A 17899-nucleotide genomic window follows, 5' to 3' on the forward strand; every position below is an offset into this window, starting at 1 on the left:
GCAAAAATATATCCAATGCTCTGATAAACTCCTAAACACACATGCAGCCATTTAGAAAACATAAATGTTAGATGGTGTCAAATTTAATTTTCCAAGAAGTGCTGTGTTAACGTTATTACAGCATAATTAAAAATACATCACATATTCACAAAATAAGCTTGATAAGGCTTGTTCATACCTGTGATGGTCGTCCTGTATCCTTGAAGAGGAGACACGGAGGCTCAGGGGTCAACCTACAGTAGGTAGTTTGATCTTCCCTGATCTTCACACTCCTGGACACTAAAGCCAAACTGTGAGTGTGTCTCTAGGTCTGTTGTGACTGGAATGCAGCTTACATCAATAGGCTAAATTTAACCTGCCAAACACTCAAAACCAATCTCAAACACCATGGGGCAAGGATCGCTATCATAGACAGAGGGGGGAGGATGGACAGCACACACACACCCACTCAGTGAGATTTTGTTTGGTGCTTCTCCTGTCTCTCGACGCCTTATATTCGACATGTCTCTGTGGGCTGACATAACCTCTGAGGTAGCATGCCTTCATGTTAGGGAAGCTGTTAATGCTGCGTGCGCACTTCTGTCTCCAAACTGAGTTGTGTTACTATCGTTATGTGTAATTACTGACTCTGGATAATGATAAACAGATAAGAGAGGGGTGTTAAAGGGGTGATGGTGTATTGCCAAGAAGGGTTTTATATCAAAGTCATTATCCTCGCAGTTGAAGCTGTTGCAGTGCTGCAGATATTCTGACCGTTAAATCTTTTTCAAAGTCTGTGAAGTTTAAAATAGGAATAAGGCTAAAACCCTGTCAACTCAGTATTTTAACCCTTTAAAGCCTGAACCATGAAATAATTGCCAGAAAATTCTAATCTAAAAATGGAGAGTTTATTGAGCCATCTGACAAAATTGTTTAAAAAATTAATTACATTTTATTTCCCATATATAAATTTGTATCGTATTTGCTACATCCGCCTTTAAAAAAAATGCTTAAAAATGTATCCTGCAATTTATACCATTTTTTCAGGGGGAAAACCAGCATCAGCTGCATGTGATATTATCCTATAATCTGAACTTAAAAAGGCAAAACAGAGAAATTAAAAAGACTATATCTACTCTTCAAGAGTCAAATTTTACAATAAAAGATTGATATCAGAAACTACAGTCTTCTGAGAAATGAATTAAATTCAAATAACGACACTTAAAGTGTGTTGTAATCTGTTTTATTTCTTGTGTTTCAAAAGTGAAAACAATGACATTGTACACGGTAAGAGCCCAACTTTAAATCTGCACGCGTCACGTGGAAACTCTGGCACTCAAGGACAGCATCTGCTTCTGTTAACACTTAAACACCACACAGTGTCTAATCAAAGGTGGGAAACTTTGTGAATTTATTCATGCATGCAGGATTCATTCCTATTAAAAGATCAACAAAATAAAAGCAAATAAGCCAACACACAGTTTGTCACTTTAAATAACACTTTCCTTAAGGCACACACACTGATTGTAAGGTTACTACTTTTCTGGCAATGCATTGCAAAAGATAAAATAGGAACCATATGACGTCTGAAAAACACACAAGTCAATAAAAAGTGAATGAAATAATTGGAAATGGTTACTTGTGTAATCGCCACTGCATTACTACTGAGAAAAAATCTGATTATTATAAGATGAGTGATATAATACTGTTTGGATGACACTCTGGTGGCACAATAGCAACATTTCCCATGAAAGCTGAGCTCATATCTCACACAATCGTCACAGTACGTTCTTGCTTTAAACCAAATGATTTTTTCATGCAATCAACATAATTATCCATCCTGTCATAAATGCAAAACCAACATAACAAATGGCTTAAGCTGTGCCAAAGCCTTACTCTCATTTTTCAACATACAGTACTCCATCTCCTAGTGACAAATACAATTCTCTGCATTTCATGTTTTCTATACTCTGAAGGAAAATCTGTGCCTTACAATGCTAATATTGTTTATTATTTCTCTTTCTCTGATATCTGACTTCATCTATTAACTTCTCTGAAATGCACTGTACACAGGAGAGCACTTTGTTGGACTGAAGCTTTGTGCCATTTGCCCAATACTGGCCCTAAGAGGCTGGGCAGGTCTGAAGGGAGGCCCATAGAAGGCTGGTTTCTCAGGTGAGAATGTCCTGCTCTTGGTAAGAATGTGAAAAGCTGGGGCCTCATGATGATAATGACTCTTACTGACAGGTGCAGGATCAAGAGATACCCTGCGTTTCCATTCTTCTGGAGGCTCTGGCAGAGATCCCCGGTGCTTTGCAGCTTTGGCATTAGTAGCTGCAGATGAGGGGAGAAACAAAAAGGCTTCATCCACAGAGCCAATAGGGCTTCTTGATGCTGCCTCCCATGGTGTAAGTGGTTTGCGGACTTTTTCTTGGAATGATGTTTGCCTCTGTATTGGCAGTACCCCGGGTGTGCTCACTGGTGACAGATGTCCAGGAGAAGGCATTGAATTCAGTCTCTGAGGCAGGCTCAGCGAACGACTTCTACCAAATCCCTAAAAGAAAAGCACAAACTTGTTGGCTGGAGTGACAGCAGTATTGCAGACTCTGCTGCCACCCTCTGGCTTCTCTGAAACCTGGAGAGCTAATGCTTTTGAAGTGTATTCATATTTTAAGTTTAATAAAATGTGTGGTACTCTTCTCTAAAATAAAAAACGACTGCACTACTTCATGTGCAAAAAGAAACACTGTAAAAAATATCCAAGTCCAGGGACTTAAGGTAGATTTGGAAACATAATAAAAGGATTGAGTTGCACCAGTTACCCTGGTATAAAAGTCTAAATAAGGACTTAGACCTCTGATATTTCTTAAGTCACTACCTTTGCTCGAAATTAGGAATCCCGTTTTTGTGATTGACTTGAGTTGACCTATAATGCTGTCTTTCTTGTCAAGCATTGTTGTATATTTGATATTGTTGTGGCTTCACTCTAGCTGTTCTGAGTCTTTTTAAACTTTTTTATTTCTTGCATCTGTCCTTGCTTAGAAAAGTGTTTTAACAGCCCACGAGAGCACTTTGTACTTCGTGGGTGATGCCTCAACAGAAATGGTTTACTCAATATTGCCTGTAGAGGCTAAAGAAAGCAATGCATGGATTTGATGTTGCACACCTGTGGTAAGTGTAGCTATAATTGCTCTGCTGGTATATTTGTGTCTCTGCACACAGAAGAAGGAATACATTGATGCATTTGAAATCTTGTTCATGTTAATGTCTTTAGCTCTGTGAAATAAATTAAAGTAAAGATCCTTTATTACTTTACCAAATCCATCTTGACTGCCTGTTCTTTGATTATTTTTTTATGTCATTTTTTGGTCATTTTACTTCATTTTCCTTTTTACACTTCCACAGAGCAAGGGCAGAAGTAGTGTTAATGTTTTGGGGGGGGGGGTTCCCCGTTTTTTTCCATCTTTTTTTGATTGATTAAATATGCCTTACATTGTCTTTTAAAAAGTGCAGATTCCACATTATAAAGCAATTTCAGATTTGTAGAATATTTTGAGTTTTTATTTGTTTTTTCTATGAATCCTGTTAAAATGTTTTAGTGAAAACAAATGGACATGGTTAATATCAATATTAGTAGCAAATGGACAATTTCACTTGTGTAAAAGTCATATATCTGAATTTTAGGAATTATTCAGACTAAATGAAGAAGATTTCCAAACTTACCTGCTGCTGGTTCAAGCACCTTGAAACAAGTACAGTGTTAATGCCATTGAAAAGACGGGGGAAAAAACTTGGAACTACTGGAACTATTTCCTCTGCCTCTAGAATTTGCATAATAATTACAATTTTTTTAAATTACTTATTTTATTTTTTTATTATTTTTTTTTAGTTTGAACAAGTATTTATGTTATGGGTCTATTTCTAAAGGCACTCTAATAGTGTTTTTAATGCAATAAAAACAAACAAAACATTTAGCTACACGTAAGTATGTCAAAATTTTAATTTACTAACTTTTCTGGAAAAAAAACAACAACTTGAAACTGAGAAAATAACTTGAAATTTTAAGTTATGAAGTCAAAATTTTGAGATGATAACCTGTAATTATGACTATAAATGTTTTTGGGGTTTTTTTGAAAAAAAAGTAAAACTATTTTGTTTTTGCTTTTTTCAGTGGCAGAAACAAGCTTCTATATGGCTCTCATCCGATTAAAGGTAGACAGAGTCATTCTGTAAACTGTGTGACTGGATAACTCTCTCTCTTTTTCATTGTCACAAACTCCTGAAGTCAGCTGAATGTAGCATTTTTCATATTGCCTGTAATCTGCATACTATAGTATTTAGCAAGTTTGTGAGCTTATCCCAATACACTTTCCCTCTCACACACACAGGACAAGGAAAAAGACAATTCTTAATAGAAAGAAATGTAAACTTAAATGTGCAATTTTACATGTGACCTGTAGAGGTCCACAGAATTGGGATGAGCTTGGAAGCACTTTAAAAACATCAATATTTTTCAGTATTTAAAAGAACTTATATACAACAGCTGCTACTAAAATATGTTTGATTTTGAACCCTGTATAGCAAGGATCTTTCAAAATCTACAATAGCACTATATTTTAAGTTCATACTTTAATAAACTACTTACTTTATATACTTTAATACTATTATCATGTGCTAACACTATTATCACTGTCTACGTGTGTTAGATTAGTGTTATTAATATGACGATATTTGAATTAATAAGACACTGTATGTTGGAAGGTTGTGTTTGTTTTTCATGATCTTTTATTTATCCAGGTAAAAGTCTCATTGAGATTAAAATCTCTTTTCCAAGTGAGACTTGGCCAAGAGGACAAATGTATATAATTGAATGAATAGTGGAATTGTAAAGCGCTTTGGGTGCCTAGAAAAGCGCTATATAAATGCAATCCATTATGATTATTATTATTATATTTTTCATGCATATCATCTGATGCCTGGGCCACTATTTAGTCCAATTTCATAAATAACTATTTTGCATGTTAACATTTTTTTACTTGTATTTTAGGCTGACTTGTGAATAAAGTAAACTGAATTTAATTTAATTGAACTGGTAACTATAATAAAGGTGTTTGTTGCATAATTATGGCTGTAACTAGACTGAGAGAGAGAGAGAGAGAGATTGATGTCAATCAAATGCTATTTCTACATGAAATAAGCAAAAAAGTTTATTAATGTGTATAGTTTCTCAAAAGAAAAAAGGAACACTAAAAAGGTAAGGAAATGTTTTGTGATTGATGTATCTTTGATCAGTGATAATAAGTTAGGGGTATATGAAACCACTGAAAATGCTCAAAGCTTTAGTTAATTCTACTCTGTCTCTAGTTATACATTTGAAAAAAATGCCTCTTTGCTGTATACAGATAATATATTATTTATCATGACGGAAGCTAATGACTTGCTGTCCATGAATGTTTAGAATAGCAAAATCGAATTCTGCTTCCAAAAGTGTGCAAAAAATATTTTTGGGGCTGAGATTATAGTTCCAGACTTTCAACATTCAGAGATTAAAATGGAAAAGCTGTAACACACAAATACAGTTAAGTTTGAAAGATTAGGTCGTAATTGCTAAAAGTGCAACAAGATTGAGCCACTTATGTGCAAAAGTGTGAGGCAGTGAGAAAGACAAAGGAGAAAGGAAATAGGGAAATTGTTCACAACACACATATGAAGTACACAAGTAGGAGGAAAGAGAAATTTAATAGCATGATAGTGCCGAGTACAAGAAGTGCAAACACTGACATGTCAGAAAGATGAAGGGATAAAGATTTGCAGTAGATGTTTTTGTGAAACCGTAGCAGAACATTCAAATTTCTATGATATTTTGCTCATTTTTTTCCATCAAGGATGAGGATATAGAATTTCTGATGAAATTTCTGACAGTTGAATAACTGGCCATATTGAAAAATATCCACATAAAAAACATTTTTAGAACATTTTAGTCATCAGGTCACAACCAAAATTAATGCTTTTTGCTGCTCTAATACCATCAAAGTCTGGAATGAGGCTGAAGCAAATGCAAATTGTTTCCGCAAACACACATGAGTATTATAAGTATTATAAGTTGTACAAATCAGTTATCATTAACTTGAGTAAAAGATAAAACAATCTAATTTGATAAGGGTATATATATATATATATATATATATATAGAGAGAGAGAGAGAGAGAGAGAGAGAGAGAGAGAGAGAGAGAGAGAGAGAGAGAGAGAGAGAGATAATAAACATTATGTGTTTGTTTTGTATTGTCTGGGGTTTCATGGGTTCCTATCTCAGCATACAAATTTGCAGGTGATCTATTTTCTTAAAAAAAAAAAAAAAGATATTGTGGCAGAACAGGACTCTCTGCACACATTATTGCACATGACATAGCACATCACAAGAATCTACATTATTTTGTTTTGCTTTTCCTTTTTTCTCCAATTGTCAGGGACATTATGTCATGTGCTAATGTGTTTATTTGTTGTACTTTATGTTGAATTTATCTGTCACAGTTTTAAAAGAGCTTAACTGTACCTTGAGTTGTTTCCTTACATTGCCAGCTAAACAGATCTCTATAGCTGCAAATTATTCCAGTTGAGGCCTACGTTTAGTGCAAAAGACTCTATATTTCCACCTGTTAAGACACATTAGAGGCTGCCAAGTTGCAGATAACTATGTAATTACTGTCTCAGTGTTGACTATACCAAAACAAGACCATATACAGTATAAGAATTAATTTAGCATGGCTACAGGTTTCCAGTGTTTGCTTGTCACCACTGGCTTCTTAGCAGAAAATTTTGGCCAAGGAGCCAATTGACGTGCGCCTCTAGCAATAAGAGATGCAGGAGAGAAAGCTGAAGCTATGCTGTCAGCAGCAGATGGCTGCTGGGAGGATGTGCTTGCAGGTCTGGCGCTGTGTGCTGGCTTTTTGGTTAAGCGATGGGCTGCAGGTGCTGCAGTGTGCTTTTCATCCACGTGCTTGTCAATTGCAAGAGGCTCAGCCGATCTTGTGTTTTGGGCAGAAGAACTTTGGGAACTTACCGATCCAGGTGACTTAGTTGGGACTTCTGCCTTGCTTTCAACAGCAAGCTCAGAGGCATTATAAGGAGAAGTGGCAGAGGCAACTCTAAGTTTAAGGTTTTTGGTAACCTCAAACTTTGACACTGGGGCTGGTTTGGGACTGGGGGTGGGGCTGGGGATGGGGCTTTTGGTTCCAGGGACCACATTATATTTGAACAGTGATGAGTTCAACTGATAAGGCTGATGTTTCATTATATCTAAAGAGTTGAGTTGCTTGGGGGCTGATTTAGATTTCTCTTTGGTCTTGACATTGACTTTTGGGCTTGTGGAAGGGGGTTGTTTGGCTGCAGCATAGAAAGGAGAAAGAAGGGGATTGTAGGATAATGGAGGTGGGGCACGAATATTCGATGAATACCTCCAAGAGTTCGGGAGGGACGAGGTCGGGGAGGGGGATCTGGTTTTGTTTGCTTGCACTGTTTCAGCATCAACAACGAACTTCTCCATACGGGACTGTCTTTTGGCAAACAATTCTGCACCTTTTCCAGTCATAGCTGGACCATCACCAGCCCAACTGGTACCTCTGTCTGAGACCCGACCCTTTGGAGAAAACTGTGGTGCTTTTGACGAGTGGATATATGACTTCCCTGCTTGTGGTGGGCAAGAGGCAATTGAGTGTGAAGTGCTGTCTGCCTTGTTCTTTGAGCGTGAAGTTGGATACTGTGGTCTGTAAGTAGGACTGTGGGCCTGCATACTCACAGGGGATCGTTGCTGCTGTTGACTCCAGCTATTTGTGGTTGGCTGCAGATGAAGCTGAGAAGAGCTGTCCGGAGCCCAGGCATTAGTAGGTGTTTGAAGTGTTGCCTGAGTTTGATCTGGTGCCCAGCGGTTGGCCATCTGTTGAAGCTGAGCCCAGTCTTGCTGCTGTAAGTAATTCTGACTATGAGGACCCACGGGACTGTGCGAAGGTTGTGAAACCGGACTTCTTGGCGGAATATTGGGCTCGCTGGAGGGGCTCCTTCTCATCCATGGTGGACAGTTTGGGTTGATGGTGGGTTTTGGGGCTACTGGAGGGGGATTCTTGAGTTTTATTGTTCTGGGTTGCATGAAATTACAAGCTTCAGCACCTAGACTAAAACAGTCCTCCTCCGACTCAATATAAGACCTCCTTTCCCCCTTGTTTTGAGTGTGAAGATCTGAATATTGTGCCCGCACAGATGATTGTTTATTAGTGGCTTTCTGTTTTGATTCTGGTAGGATGCCAGTTTTGATGGCTGGCACAGATATTCGCTCATCTCTTGAGGCTATTATGTCTCCAGTTGGAGACCAAACCTGTGGGTTAGTGTTAATAGGCACAGGTACTTTAAATCTTGTTTCATGTTTCTTTGTAACTGGAACAACACTCCCAGGTATGGGGGTAGAACTTGGGCTATCTTGAAATCCTAGAAAAGGCCTTGCAGTTCTGTTTGGTACCAAGGGTTTTGGCACATTGGACAGATGGTTCATGTCCTGGAAATCTTCTTGGTATTCTCCATGCTGCTTGAGATTTGCATTCATATAACTCTGATCTGCCTGATCAGCATGCGCATACATTTCCTCAGTGTCGTAAATATTCTGTGCTTGTTCACATTCAGGTTCTGTTAATACTTCCATAGGTAATCCTTTACTCCTCAGTTTTTCATGCTCAGACACAATTTCATCTATTCGTTTGCGCCGCTGAGCAAACATCAAAACTCCCTTCCCTTTTGTCTCTGGTAGAGCATCCATTTCTTGAACACTTCCCCAATTCAGACTCAAATTGTGCTGCTGCTGATAAAGCGAATACTGCTCCTCTAACTCTGAATCACTGGTGGCAACAAAGTTATACCCGACTGATCTAACTTCTTCAGCCCCCTCCTCTATTTGGTCTTCACTGTCAACCTTGTTGTCACCAGTTCCGTAACTCACAAGCGTAAACTTCTTGACTCTCTGCCGGCGTTTTTTGAACAGCAGGGCTCCCTTATTTTGGGGGTTTGGCGCATCAGTTAGAAGCCGAGCAATTCTCTTGCATTTAGACTTGGTCTCCTTGACATGCCTTTCTGACTGGCTCTCACTGCGACTGAGCCCTGAGACAAAGAAAAAAATGGAGGGAGGGACAGAAAGAGAACGAGGGTGAGAGGAGAAGGAGGAGGAGGAAGGAGAGAGGTTAAAACAAGAACAAACTGAAGCATAAAACATAGGAAAATGTGGATTGTAATGTTTTTTGTTTACACAGTACTCAATTGGTCAATTTTCAGTAAAGTAAAAAAAACTATGGGACTGATAATGCCATTAGTATAAGCAACTAATGCAAGCATGACAGGTAAGACACAATTTCAGATCCCCCTGCTGAAGCAAGCACACTAATAAAAGCATCATATTTACTTACAGCTAACTTAGGGGGCATCCATAAGGCAAGAAAAGTGAGGAGCTCATTTTCCACTGCAGTCAAGGCTTACGATCGGAAAAGGGATCGGGTGACAGGCCAGGGTGACACATGCTAGTGTCTGTCAAATTTGTTTCTGCCAGCCTCATCATATGGTCATATTTTATTCTTATCCTGCTCTGACTAATAAAGCCATGGGTATTCTCCCTGTAAGTCCACTTCAAATAGACCCTGTGTTACAGCATGAAAAAACAGCAGCACCCATTGTGCTTTGTCAAAGTTATTTATCAATTAAGTTAGGTCTTTTGATTCACATACCAACTACAGTAAATACAGCCAAAGGTAACTTTTTAAAAACTTTATTCACTGACTGTAATGTGTGCCTCAGCTGGCTGAATTTAAAGTAACCAAATTATATCTTAACTGTTCACAAATCTTGTTAAATCATTTTAAATCTTGGAAAAAACAACCTTTCTGCTGCTGTGCAATTTGCAGTACTACCTTGACTGACACATAAAAGGAGGGTAGAAGATCGATACTTACGTGTGTACCTTGCCCTCTGCCTGTCTGGTCTGCACAGATCTGTGTCAGACTCCGAGTTCCACTTCTCTGTCTGCTCAGCACCCTCATCTGAAATTCCAAAGGAGACAGAAGCAGGAGGTGCTTCACTGCTCCCTCCTTCGTCTGAAGATTCAAGCTTGCTGTTTCCAGTCTCCAGGCCTTTTCTATTACTGGCTCCCATGGGCTGTCCTGTGGTCAGGGTCAAGGCCATGGTCATATCAGCAGCACAGCCAAGAGAGGAGAAAGAAGACTGGGAATGTGGCCGTGATATCTTGCCAGCATGATCCTCTGAGTCTGTGCACTCTGGATGCAGGGATGTTTGTGAGGTTTGGATGTGAGGAGACTCTCTTGACTCACTAAGGTAGATGTCATCCTCTTCCTGATATGAAACTTCTTCTTCACTTCCACTAAGTTCAGGCGGGGACTGTTGCTCACCTGCAGATTCCCATTCTTGAAGGTGTTCTGGGGAGTCAGGGTCATACTTGGAGCTATAAGTACTTTCTGGCTCTACCGGGTACTCTGCTTCGCTGACTTCATCTTCATTGTGGGATTCTACCACAGACCCAGACACATAAATCTCCTGGGACCCATCTGAACCTGACCAGGGGGCCAAGTTACCACTCTGCTCTTGGTCTTCCGTTTCTGGTTCCATCTCTAGTAGTGTTTCTCTAGTAGGGTTTCACCAGCGATACCTTCATTAAGACAAGGACAAACAACTTAAGGCTAATTAATCTTTTCCCTTTAGGTATATATATCTCAATATAACAAACTATTTCAGGACACATATAACTATATAGCATGCCCCTGAAGGTCCACCCTTGGCTACAATTCATGTTTTCTGTTCAGCTCAAGAGATTTTTAGCATTCAGTGACCTTTGTGACATTAGTGGCTACCATGTTATTGCCTAAATTATTCCTATCCCCAATAGGAAGTGCAGCTCTGCTTTGGCAGTTTCAACAGGGCTGCCATTGCTGTAAATGGAATGGTATGTATTATCATGAGGGAAACAGCATTCACATCCAAGAGCATAAGCAAAACAATTGGTGGCTGTTTTCCGAACTTGTGTTTATACAGAGAGTTTCTTTTCCCTCCGCTGCCGTCATCTGTCACAACAACCGAAATCTCTGTCAGCCTCTCCATGTAAGAACTAAATCCAAGACACCAGTCCTCTTTCCCTTCCTTCAAAGACATTGTTTATTTTGTCACATGCTTTTTTTGTTTGTTTGTTAGCTTGTTTTTTGGTAATCAGTTGTTATTTCACAACTGAGAAAATGACTATGAAGAAAAATCTGTCCTTTTCAAAACAGCTGTAAAAGACAGTCAGAGCAGGGCTCAGACAGGGGGAGAGCTGTTTGTAGAGCAGGAGGGAGCACTAAAAATAGTTTTTACTGAATATAAATCTTTTATTGTAAATTAAAACATTTCCTGACATCCACCAAGAGGTGGCACTCTAACACTGTGACTCAACATCCATACTCTTCAATAAGCCTTTGTTTATTCAAATTAAAGTCAGTATGAGCTGTAGAAACTTCACACTGTGTAGTCCCACGCTGTACACTATGCATACAGTAAGTGGAGTGTTCATCTAAAACAAACAAACAAAAAACTCCCAGGTTCATCAATAATAATCTCGTTACCATATATGTCACTATAAGGAACCCAACTTTCTCTTATACACAGGAAGAGTTTATATGAAAACCAAAGACATGTTTTGTTGAAGCCATATTTTCTAAAAAAGCAACCAAACACATACACCTCCTAATGGGTCTTGGAAGCATACTCTTTCTATAGAGTACTGCTTTGTTTATGTACATTTAAGTGGACTGGGAAAACCAGAGTTTTTGCCATTATTAAAATATGGTGTTAGAGGAGATAAATGTCTTGCTTAGTACAAGAGAAGGTTCTCCCAGGAGGATAAAGTCAGTAAATCTTACATCAGTCAGTTAATATTACCATAATGACCCAAGGATGACACCAGAAAAAAAAACTATGTGGTCTCCAAAAAGAATTAACTCTTTAATCTTTTTTGGTTTTGTGGGTTCTTTGCTTGTTTGTTTTTCAAATACTACTCTACACTTTTGATTTTAAATAAATGTATATTTTGGTTTGATAGCAGCTGTGGAGAAATGATCAGGTCATCACTAAAAAAAAACATCAGTATCAAAAGATAATAAATGTCCAACTCAAAACCTTTTGGAGCTGGCTAAGAGGACAGGTAAGTCTATTACCTGATATGATAATGACAATGACATTAACCCGCAGCTGTGTTTGAATTGTGTTTGCATACAGTGTTTAAACTTTAGCTCATTTTTACAGTGATGTGACAAAGATCATATCTTTTGATTTTTCAGTTGATTATCTTTGAATTGCTTTAGACATATTTTAGGTACGCCCTCTGCTATGAAGACAATACAAGCTGAAAATTGATGATTCACTACTGTCATTAATTATTACTTTTTCTTGGGTATTTGGACGTGTTAGGAAGGACCTTTATCGTTTCTTCTGTTTACTATAACATTTTATTGCTTGTGGTTGCTAGTAAGTACAAATGGAAATTCTGGAGGAGGCCCCAAAACATGCTGGAAATTATGTTTCCCAAATGGCTTGGGAACACCTCTGTGACCAACTCGATGAGCTAAGGGAGGTGGCTATGGAGAAGGGAGGTCTGGGTATCTCTGTTTAAACAGCCACCTCCATGACTCAGACCTGAAGCAGAAAATGGACAGACAGATGGATGGAACTGCACCATCCATCCATCCACAACTGGTTTAGTTTAGTTTAGTTCTCAGATACAGTACACATACACTAATCATTGCTTTAAACTTACTTAAACTTTAAACTTACTTATTTTGTAAGTTTAAAGCAATTACTTAAAAACCAAAAATTGGGTGCACAAGCTTGAATTTATTTTGTTTTTTCTCCAATTCATACAGGCTCAAATATATACATATACTCAAATCTACTTTAACCTTGACATGACCAAGGCCTCCTAAATTCTCAGCAGTCATCAAGATTGATGACAACTTGTAGTTTCTCTTTGCCAGCATAAAAGCTGCAAGCAGGAATTCAGCGAAGGTCTAAGAAGGGATTTTAGCTTTACATTTACTTCAAACAGTTGTACATTAGTACCAATTATTCAGATGTGTCTACATTTTGCCAACTTCTCTAAGAGGACCCAAACTGTCACCTTCAGATGAGAGGAAATTGATTCGGATGTTCAGGAAAAACCTAGCAACAACCAAGACTCAAATGTGCCATGAACTGGAAACTGCTGGAACACCAGTGTCACTGTTCACACGTTTTACATCGCCATGGACTGAGAGTGTGCCAACCAAGAAACACCCTCTGTTCCAAAATCAACACCTTCAATCTCAACTGAGATTTATTTTAGCTGCCCACCTGGATGAGCCAGAGGCCTTCTGGAGAAAAGCTTTATGATCCAATGAGACAAACATTGAGCTATTTGTTCACACTGACGGGAGGAATAATTGGAGGAGTAAAGGTGAGGCTTTCAAACCTAAGAACACTTTCAAACCTAAGAACACTGTACTGATATATACCAGTTTTTAAATTGTGTTGATAAGCCACGTAAAACCAGAGTCATGATAAACAATATATACGCGGCGTTTTTCCTCCATAGTTTCGTCACGTTTACGTCTAAGGACAGCACTAGCAAGCACTCTCTCCTTATGACCAAAACAAAAAAAAAAACAGCGGAAGTTTTAGGAGTGACGGCCAGAGAGAGAGAGAGCAGGAAAAGAGAGAGAGCGAGTTTTGAGATGTGAGAGATTTGTGACGTTTAGCGTGTTTGGAGTGTGTAGTTAATGTGTTGTCTTGTGTAGTTAGTGTGTAGTGTTGTGGATAGTTTTGTGTTGTGTGTCAGAACAATAAGGTGACTGCTGTCTCCAGGTAGAAAAAGGAGTGATACACCTGCTGCTGTCAGACCTGCAGGTATCAGGCTGTGATGTTCTCCTTTATAGTGGACAGAAATATTTGGAGTGGCACAAATAATTTGTTTGGCATCTTATTGAATGCAGAACAGCTGATTGTTCTGTAAATAGTTTGAAATGGTTATTTAAAAAAAGGGTAAAAGTAAACTTGTGCATAGGATTTTAAAATTGACAATTTATATTTGCATTTAAAGTTATGAAATATGATTCATTAAAGATGTTTGTGGTTGTTACAGTAAAAAATATAACTTTTTCTATTCTGATTTTATGGTTTTTGTCTGATTTTAGATCAATTGTGTTAATACAGTATGTCAAAATGAAAACATGACTGTAAATTCAGACACGTGAGGTTGTGCTGAAAAGGATGATACCAAACAAGGCAAAGTAAATAGTTTTTAAAGGTAAAATGTGGAGGGAAAATCAAAAGTAGTTAAAATGGCGAATTATACCCTGGACCCCAGAGGGTTAAACTTTTTTTTTTAAAGTAACGCAATAGTTGCTTTTCAAGTAATTAATTACTTTTAGAATATTGTAACTCAGTTACTAACTCACTTACTTTTTTGAAGAAGTAAGTAGTAACTATAATTGAATTACTTTTTCAAAGTAACTTGCCCAACACTGGTAATGGCTTTTCCAAGGCGCTGACTTTAAACTCCCTTTTTTGTCCATGATTGAAAGCTGGCTCTGCAAATACCACTGGTCAAATATCGAGCTAGAACAGTTCAAAGAAATCATTAAATGCCTCAAATTATTACAACATTCATGCTTATAATGAGTGGATGTAAACCTCTGACCACATATGCAGCTGCGGGATTACTAAAACTGAAAGACCTCTTGCACACTAGCCACGTTTTGTACAAACACTGTCGCATGCCACCGGCTTATCTTCACACTTGGTTCCACTCTACCACCAGCAAATCTGACTGCGCTGCAGCAGGGGTTTCTTTTTCCTAGTATGGCAGTAACCTCAGTCTGTTGACTTATTGCCATGGAAACAGAGAGTCAGCATCCTTGACAAAGGAGTGAACTCTTGTTCTGAAGGGCAACCCCCATGAGGACTGAGCTCTAGCGGATTAGATGTTTCCATGTTCTTACATAATTAGACAGTGTAAGCTCAACCATAAGAAACATGTGGACACATTTTCAGCAGTCTCTGCACACAAAGTTTTATTGCTCATTCCAGTGGCCTCATGTCCGAACAAAACCCACAGAACCCACAAAAATCAAAATCAACGTGAAAATATATATTTATTAAGTCACATATATATTTTAAAATCATGCCACTGCATTTAGGAAACTGTAGGTTTCTCGAGCAGTTTCTGGTGCAGAAAAGCACAGAAATTCAAGCAAAAGGTAAAACACTTCATGACATGATATTAAATTACACTTTTTGTATTGTTATCAATAGAGATGTTAATCAAAGTCAAAGCTAAAAATGAAATTAATGAAATCAAATCAGTAAGAGTTAAACATCTGTAAGAGACCCTAAAAGAAAATAATTTGCCAAACATCAGGTACTTACATTATACATCTCTGCACTTGATATCCAGCACAGGCATCTTCACATCCTGTCTGTTAAAACAAAATGATCCTGAGTGTTATCCCACTAACTGCTCATATGTAGCCTTGGTCATTCATGTATGCAGCTGTATTTAAAGAGGGAGAAGAAGAGGTGTTCCTAACCCATCCCCATGTGCCACCTACACAGTTCAGTTGATGCAGGGGCAGTGAGTTGACATAGTGAACATGTCAATTGAGAAGCTTCAAAATATTTTTAGATTCATTCGAAACAAGCTTTGAATTTAGTATCTATGTTTGGTTTTGATTAATTATATAATTAAAATAATTCACCACTTGAAAGAAACTAACTGCAATGATAGTAACAGACTCTTATATTCAGATTCGAGCAGATATATACTACATAGTGTTTTAAAATACCTATACCTTTATGGTGATTTGCTCATCATAATGTACCTTTAATTAGGGTTAATAAAATTGAAAAAAGTGGAGGAAACTTGCTTATCTCAGTAAACCGGTTATGTAAGACTGCTGTTCTCTTTGAGGGGATGACCGTAAATGGAATTCATTCTGGTTTTGAAAGTGTGGTTTGCTGAAGTAAAGTAAAAAGGGATAACGTATCACTCAGTTAATCTTTAAGAAAACAATGTTTATTATTAGGAGTAAAAAAACATATTAAGATCTAAAACTCTGTTGGAAAGCAATTCAGGTATCACATTATCTTTTTTGTGTTTGTTTTTTGTTTATTTATACAGTCATGTGACAGTTTCTCCATATATACTGTCATGTGGGAAAAAAAGAGTTTCAACACAAAACTATGCAGCCCTGTGAAGTTATCATGCTAAATGTTTTGGAAGGGTTGCCAGGAGAAAGCCTCTTCTTTCTAAAAAAAAAAAAAAATTAAAAAAATGGGGCAGCAGGAAAAGGGGTTACAGACATTTTTATATGCAGTCCCCATTTTGGGAGGCTCAAACAAATTGGACAAACTACTGTAATATAAATTTAAACATAAGACTTTTTTAAAAATTCTTTACAGTTGTTTGTGGGCTTTTCTGCCCACAGTTTTGTATTTAATAACTGAAACACATCCTCTGTTGGATTGATATCACATGAGTAACTTGGTCATTGAAGAGTATCCCATGTCCCATTTTGTGCTCCTTTGTATTTTTTCTTCCCATCATTAGCATTAACTTTAGCAATGACACACGTACTTCCTTGAGATTGTCCTTGACATGTTTAGATGTTGTGAAGCTTTTTTCCTCCTAATTCTGGAAATAAATCTGTCCTTATTACGTACTTTGATAGTCTTCTGTGGGCTTCTTTTGGTGTTGATAAGCTTGTCAGTACATTCATTCTTTTATAGAATAGACCAGACTGTTGATTTGGCCCTTCCTAAAGTTTTTGCTGTCACTTTAATAGGTTTATTTTGTTTTTCTTTAGCCAGCAGCTAAAGAAAAGCTTTCATTTGAAACGTCTCTTTGGACCTCATACTGAGAATTCCAGTATAAAGATATTTCATGCAGATTCAGCACTTCACCTGGAATCAGAGCCTGATCTTTAATTCTGGTGGTTTAATGTAGAACAGTCAGTTGTTTGTCAGTCAGTTGTATAATTACTTCTGAATCTCTTAAAATGAGCTGTTATAAAATTATAAAACTGTCAGTAATTTCTAAGCAGTTAATACAATAATTTTGTTGAACCCTTTGAATTAAAACCAAAAGTCTGCATTCTCCCTCTTTTAAAATCCACTGCGGCAGTATATAGAGGAAAATTTATAAAAAAAAAATGTTTTCCTAGTGTGTCACACTCACTTATGTTTCATTTTTGTGCTACTCAGCGTACTCTTTGTTTCTTGTCTCCATTAAAACACAAACACTGAAGTCTTATGTGTCACTTGGTGTCACGGTTAGCGCTGGCAGACCGTGGGGATGTGGGGAAAGGAGGACCTAAATGCTGGACTCCGTGTGGTGAACGGTGTATTTATTTACAGTGCAGTAAATATTCACACAAATAATCCCCATGCATTCCCCTGACTCCCATGCTGTGTCTTCCTTAAATAGCTCCCCCAACGAGCCTGATCAGCAGCAGGTGTGTGGCAATGGTCTTCAGGTGTGGCCAGCCCCCTTGCAGGGCCACACCCACCAGGCCTGAAGGTACCTGTCACTTGACCCTACAGGAAACAGCTGCACATACACGCGCACCTGCCTACATACAAACGTGGACACAGAACAGCAGCACAGTGCAGCTAAAACACATATAATATAATATAATAAGAGTTCATACTGTTCACGGACCCTGGGTCCTCAGACCAAGGTCGTTGACACTTGGTAGTTCTTTATTTTATTTTATTGCCACACAGCATGTCATTTTAAGTGCTGTCCAGTGGGAGGACGTGCTGAGCTTGGCAGACATCTGTAAATGACTTTAACTAACGTCGTCATTGTGCCAAG

The 17899-nt window shown here is 38.1% G+C and overlaps 1 protein-coding gene across 2 annotated transcripts; it reads right to left on the reverse strand.

The window, feature by feature from the left end:
* Positions 1 to 1215: 1215 nt before the first annotated feature.
* Positions 1216 to 15548, reverse strand: synpo2b (synaptopodin 2b). 2 transcript variants are annotated; one of them, XM_063475275.1, is made up of 3 exons: positions 9963 to 10237; positions 7040 to 9120; positions 1216 to 2533 (listed from the first exon to the last, which is right to left on the reverse strand). In XM_063475275.1, exons 1-3 carry the CDS (start codon positions 10195 to 10197, stop codon positions 2024 to 2026), a joined length of 2826 nt encoding a protein of 941 aa, XP_063331345.1. In that variant the 5' UTR covers positions 10198 to 10237; the 3' UTR covers positions 1216 to 2023. The 2 variants fall into 2 exon arrangements, with proteins under 2 accessions (XP_063331345.1, XP_063331344.1); XM_063475274.1 differs by lacking the exon at positions 1216 to 2533 and adding an exon at positions 15454 to 15548 and having other exon boundaries at positions 6731 to 9120; positions 9963 to 10672.
* Positions 15549 to 17899: the final 2351 nt, after the last annotated feature.

The sequence above is a fragment of the Pelmatolapia mariae genome, linkage group LG6 (genome assembly GCF_036321145.2).
Source record: "Pelmatolapia mariae isolate MD_Pm_ZW linkage group LG6, Pm_UMD_F_2, whole genome shotgun sequence".
Taxonomy (NCBI): Eukaryota; Metazoa; Chordata; class Actinopteri; order Cichliformes; family Cichlidae; genus Pelmatolapia; species Pelmatolapia mariae.

Coding starts and splice junctions, on each gene's coding strand:
- synpo2b (XM_063475274.1), bottom strand. CDS start 10,632: ATGGAACCAGAAACGGAAGACCAAGAGCAGAGTGGTAACTTGGCCCCC. Junction 9,121..9,962: donor GCAGAGGGCAAGGTACACAC/GTAAGTATCGAT, acceptor TCTTTGTCTCAG/GGCTCAGTCGCAGTGAGAGC.